This window comes from Fonticula alba (assembly GCF_000388065.1).
Source record: "Fonticula alba strain ATCC 38817 unplaced genomic scaffold supercont2.11, whole genome shotgun sequence".
Lineage (NCBI taxonomy): Eukaryota > Rotosphaerida > Fonticulaceae > Fonticula > Fonticula alba.
In genome coordinates, this window is record NW_009242981.1 from 530,857 (window position 1) to 535,912 (window position 5,056).

General features: G+C 63.5%; 2 protein-coding genes across 3 annotated transcripts; both read left to right on the top strand.

Annotated features, from left to right (window-relative positions):
• Window positions 1–2,784, top strand: H696_05518 (hypothetical protein). Its single transcript, XM_009499344.1, has 8 exons — window positions 1–144; window positions 222–322; window positions 477–667; window positions 871–1,468; window positions 1,623–1,911; window positions 2,136–2,201; window positions 2,282–2,372; window positions 2,521–2,784. The coding sequence occupies exons 1-8, from the start codon at window positions 49–51 to the stop codon at window positions 2,652–2,654; spliced, it is 1,566 nt and encodes a 521-aa protein (XP_009497619.1). The 5' UTR covers window positions 1–48; the 3' UTR covers window positions 2,655–2,784.
• A 368-nt stretch (window positions 2,785–3,152) lies between these two features.
• Window positions 3,153–5,003, top strand: H696_05519. Of its 2 annotated transcripts, XM_009499346.1 has the most exons (7): window positions 3,153–3,310; window positions 3,378–3,428; window positions 3,596–3,734; window positions 3,841–4,018; window positions 4,182–4,249; window positions 4,401–4,582; window positions 4,802–5,003. In XM_009499346.1, exons 1-7 carry the CDS (start codon window positions 3,266–3,268, stop codon window positions 4,889–4,891), a joined length of 753 nt encoding a protein of 250 aa, XP_009497621.1. In that variant the 5' UTR covers window positions 3,153–3,265; the 3' UTR covers window positions 4,892–5,003. The 2 variants fall into 2 exon arrangements, with proteins under 2 accessions (XP_009497621.1, XP_009497620.1); XM_009499345.1 differs by having other exon boundaries at window positions 4,401–5,003.
• The last annotated feature ends 53 nt before the right edge of the window (window positions 5,004–5,056 follow it).

Here is a 5,056-nt window from a genome sequence, read left to right on the forward strand (position 1 = left end):
TCGAGTGTCTGTTCCTCCTCCCCCCCCCCTTCCCGCTTGTCCCCGACCATGGCGACGATCTTCGAGATTCAGCGCCAGTGCCTCGAGGAAATCGACCGCCTCGAGCAGCTGATCGTCGACGAGCTGGCCTTCCCGGCTAGCACGGTGCGTTTGCCCCGGCCCACGGCCTCCTGCCTCGCGATACCGGCCACTGACCCCGGCATCTTGCCTGCGCGCGCCAGCACGAGGAGCAGCTTCTGAAGAACACCCGCGTGGCCAAGTTCGCCCAGATGGCCCAGGAGCAGAGCAACCTCCTGCTGCACTACTTCAAGGACGCCGATGGGTGCGCTCGCCGGGCGATCAAGCACCGTTGCATTTGCCTTTGCCTGCCTGTCCTCCTGGCTCCTTTTCTTCTTTTCTTTTTTTTTCTCTTTGCTGCACCCCTCTGCCGCCCTCGCTGACATGGCATAATCCCATACCCGGGGCTGTGGCTGTAGCATGCGCCTCGAGGAGACCGAGCAGATGGCCGGCGGGGCCGACTCCGCGCAGGGGGCCCTGGACGAGTTCTACCGCCAGATGCGGCAGATCGAAGATCAGCACAGCCTGGCCGCGGTGCCGAATGCTCTGGCCGAGTCGCCGGCGGCCCGCTTCACCGAGCTGGCCGCCACCCGGGAGAAGGACATGAATGGTGCGTCTGGCTGGCAAGCGAGGCACCCTTGCCTTTGCCACCCGTTCCCTGACTATGTGCCCATGAGGAAGGGGGTAAGGGGGGGGGGGGGGGATGGTCACACGTACACACGTACACACGTACACACGTACATACACACACACACACACACACATACATACGCGCCTTCCCCATTGACTGAAACCCTCCCCTGCCCGCGACAGACATCATTCATTCGTTCACCGGCGAGGAAGGCCTGGCCCGGTATCTGGATCTGACCAAGCTCCACAGCATGTACCTGAACTTGGACTTTGTTCGGGAGCAGATGACGACCGATCGGCCGGCCTACCTGACCTACGTGCAGTACCTGGCCGAGTTCGATGCCTTCCCGGACATCCCGCGCGCCGGGAAGAATGCCGCCTATGCGGAGTATGTGCGAGAGCTTGGGGACTATTTGGAGTCCTTCTTCCGCCGGGCCCATCCGCTGGTGAATGTGAGCGCGCATTTGCGGTCGGCCGATGAGGCCTTCGCTGTGGCCTGGTCACAGGGTGCGGCCCCGGGCTGGCCGCGTCTGGACGAGGACGAGCAGGCGCCCGGGCCGGCCGGCAGCGCGGCCCCGGCCCCGGAGGAAGTGGCTGCGGCCCAGGCCCGGCAGTCCTACTGTGACCTGTGTCGCGTGGTGTGCGACAGCCCGGCCGGCTTGCAAAAGCACTCCCGCGGGACCAAGCATCGGAATGCGGCTCGTCGGGAGGAGCGCGAGCGCGAGTGTGCCCGCCTGGAGGCGCGCGTCACCTTGCTAGCCCAGCTGCTTGGGCAGGTTCGGTATGTTGCCATGTGTGCTGTTGCTGGGGAGTTGCTTTTGCCATTTTATGTTGCTGCTGGTGGAACTTCACTTTCGGCTTTGCTGACGCAAATGGTGGCTGTGTGAATGGGATGGCGGCACCCATTCGCTTTTTCTCCCTCTCCTGCCTCTCAGCGACCAGACTCGCGAGAATGTCGAGCGCAAGCAGACCCGCACGCTGGCCGAGCGCGAGCTGGAGGCCGAGCGCGCGGCGCAGGATGCCGTCGCTGCCGGGCAGGCCACCGCCGCCACTGCTCTGGGAGCGGGTGGATCGCGTGCCCGCCGGCCGGGCGCCACCGACGCCGGTGCCTCGGACGACGAGGACGAGCACAAGCCCATCTACAACCCGCTCAACCTGCCGCTTGACTGGGATGGCCGGCCGATCCCGGTGTGGCTGTACCGCCTGCATGGGTTGGGCGTGTCGGTGCGTGGCCTTCTCTCCGTCCCCCTCTCCCTCTCCCTCTCTCTTTCTTGTCACTCATTTGGCCCTTTGTCCGGGAGAAGGGTATAATCCCGTTACTGACCGTGTGCTCCTCCTCGATCTTTGGACTTTCGGGGGAAATGCCTGTCTTCTCCTCCGTGTGTATGTTTGTGTGTGTGTGTGTGTGCTGTGTGCTGCCTGTCGGTGCCGGGTGTATATCATCACAGTACGAGTGCGAGATCTGCGGCGACTTTTCCTACCGCGGCCGGCGGAACTTCGAGCGGCACTTCATGGTTCGTTGGATGATGTGTCTTTCGCCCCCTCCTGCTTGTTGGCCAGGCACACCATGTTGCTGACATTTGCTCGTACCCAGGACTGGCGCCACACCCAGCGGCTCAAGTGCCTGGGCATCACCAACTCCAAGGAGTTCATCGATGTCACCAAGATCGCCGACGCTCAAGCCCGTACGTGTTGGCTCTCGAGATATTTGTTGCTTCGTGCCTCTCCGAGGGCAGGCGTAGGGGCGTGGAGATCCGTACCATGTTTCACTCTCTCTCTCTCACACACACACACACACACACACACACGAACGCACAATACCTGCCCTCGCAGTCTGGAAGAAGATCCAGCAGTCTCGGCAGCTGTCGTCCTTCCGCGCGGAGCACGACGAAGAATTCGAGGACTCTCGCGGCTACGTGCTCAACCGCCGTACGTACGAGGATCTCCGGAGGCAGGACCTCCTGTGAGAGGAGGCGCCCGGCCGGTTGCTCCCTTTCATCAGCCCATGTGCACGCACGATGCACGCGCATCATCCACACAGTGCCGGTGTGCCTCCGCTGGAGGCCCTTTCCTCCTCCAAATGCACCTGCTCATATATGTGTCGTCGTGTGGGGTGCTTTCATGGGTATGTGCCGGCGGCAGGTCTACCAGGGCGAGGCGGGGCGAGGCGGGGCGGGCTGGAGCGGCGAGGCTCGGTGGGGCGGAGAATGATGGTGCCCTTCCCCCTTTCGTTGGCCGATCGGGAATGCCTGATAGGTGCCAGTGCACGGGGCATAATGGTCACGTTTGGGCTGCGCGTGACGAGGCCGATCGACGGCGCCGCCCCCGGGCCAGGCAGACCGACGCGAGAGGCCGGAACCGCAGAACGAACTGGGCGAGCGAGATCCGGTGCCAGGGGTGGGGGTGGGGGAGGGGGGAGCCGATTCACCCGGCTTTCGGTTTGGGCATAGGTCGGTGCGGCTTCCCGATCAGCGACCAGCCCCGGAGTGCGGGGGCGCTCAGGGAACAGCATCACCTCCTCCCTGCTCGCTCCTCCCCACTCCCCCATTCTTTGAGTCCTTTTTATCTCCGCCCCACCATGAGACAGGGCATCGGTGCCATCCGGCAGCAGCAACTCCAGCAGGTTCGCCCCCTCTTGCCCTCCCCGACACCCAGGCAGTGTGGCTGACACATCCGTCGCACCTTCGAAGGAGCAACTGAAAAAGCTCGGCGAGTCCATCAAGGCCGACAGCATCAAGGAGGTGCGTGTGACTTGGTGTGTTTGTGTGGGTGTGGGTGTGGGTGTGGGTGTGGGTGTTTGCACACACCATCCTCGGTCTAACGTGCTCTTGCCTTTGGGTACGCACACACCCACTCACGCGCACGCACATACATACGTGCATGCGTGCACGGACATCCCCATCCGCAGCTGGATGAACAGCTCCAACAATTTAAGACCCATCTGGAGGACTTCGCGCGGCGACACCACCGGGCCCTGAAGACCGACCCGCACTTCCGGTCGCGCTTCCAGGAGATGTGCTCGGCGATTGGCATTGATCCCATTTCGTGTGCGTGCCTGCTTGGGCGCTTCGCTGGCCGATGACCCTGCCTGACGTGTGTGTGTGTGTGTGTGCGCGCGTGTGCTCGGACCCCCTGCTCCCCCCCCCCCCCCAGCGAGTCGGGGCTTTTGGACGGACCTCCTGGGCATGGGCGACTTTTACTACAATCTCGGCGTGGAGGTGGTGGCTGCATGTAACAACTTGCAGAGCACCACGGGCGGCCTGGTGGCCATCGATGAGCTGGTGTCGCTGCTGCTGCCGCGCTATCAGCGTAGCGGGAACACCATCTGCGCGTGCGTATTCCTTTGGCCCTCCCTCCTGCGATCCGCGTGTTGCCTTTCTTGCCCCCCGCCCCCTTCCCTGCGCGCAGATGCATGTGTGTATGTGCGTGCCTTTTGAGCATGGCCCTGCTGATTGACATCCTTCGGGGGCGCCCGGGTTTCCCCACTCACCCAGGGATGACATTGAGCGTGCCATCAAGAGCCTCAAGTGCCTGGGTGCCGAGTATTCGATCGTCATTGTTGGTGCGTCAGGGCCCGGACCAGCTCGCGCCTGTGTCTGGCCTTCCCTTTCTCTCTCTCTCTCTCTCCCTCTTGTCTGGTCGCGCTGTGGGCCTTCAACTGATGATGCGCTGCTCTGGGTGCGGCGGCCCGGGTGTGGGCAACATGCGCGCAGGCTCGAAGAAGATGGTCCAGTCGGTCCCCCGCGAATTGGACACCGACCTGCTGGTGTTCCTCGGCCGGCTGAGCCCGTCAACCTCCTCGGAACAGCCGGTCCCCGGGGTCTGGACCGGCAAGACGCCGGACGAGCTGGCGGCGGCCCTGGCTTGGCCGATCGAGCGCGTTCTGCGGGCAGCGGTGCGCACAACCCCATCCATCATCGGCCAGGGTCGGGCGTGGCAGGGCAGTCATCGGCCGGGGCCGAGACAGTGGGCCTTTGTGTGCGCGCATGTATGTGTGTATGTGTGTGTCCCTCTGACGCCCCTGTCCTTCGCTGATCGATCACGCATTGCCGATGGCGTGCGGATGTGGATGGATGTGGGTGGATGTGTGCGCGCGGGGCATTTGGACGCACAGGAATCGGCCCTGCAGATGGGCTTGGTATGGATCGACCAGGAGGCGCCGCACGAGGCGGTTCGGTACTTCCTCCCGCGAGATCTCCAGTAGCGACGGGCTCGCGAGCGTGCGTGCGTGTGTGTGCGGTCCCCTCGCGCCCGGCTGCAGCGCCGTGGAGAGCGTCGTCATGCGGGCATGCGGAAAAAACATCCCCCACTCCGTACTGTCGATGGTGTGTTTGTGTGTGTGTTGTTGTTGTTGTTGTTGTTGTTGTTG

Bases quoted from the DNA above. Each gene is read 5' to 3' on its own strand.
- H696_05518 (XM_009499344.1), top strand. From the start codon at position 49: ATGGCGACGATCTTCGAGATTCAGCGCCAGTGCCTCGAGGAAATCGAC. The intron at 1,469-1,622 runs GTATGTTGCCAT...CCTGCCTCTCAG, and splicing joins CAGCTGCTTGGGCAGGTTCG to CGACCAGACTCGCGAGAATG. The intron at 2,373-2,520 runs GTACGTGTTGGC...CTGCCCTCGCAG, and splicing joins GATCGCCGACGCTCAAGCCC to TCTGGAAGAAGATCCAGCAG.
- H696_05519 (XM_009499345.1), top strand. From the start codon at position 3,266: ATGAGACAGGGCATCGGTGCCATCCGGCAGCAGCAACTCCAGCAG. The intron at 3,429-3,595 runs GTGCGTGTGACT...CCCCATCCGCAG, and splicing joins AGGCCGACAGCATCAAGGAG to CTGGATGAACAGCTCCAACA. The intron at 3,735-3,840 runs GTGCGTGCCTGC...CCCCCCCCCCAG, and splicing joins TGGCATTGATCCCATTTCGT to CGAGTCGGGGCTTTTGGACG.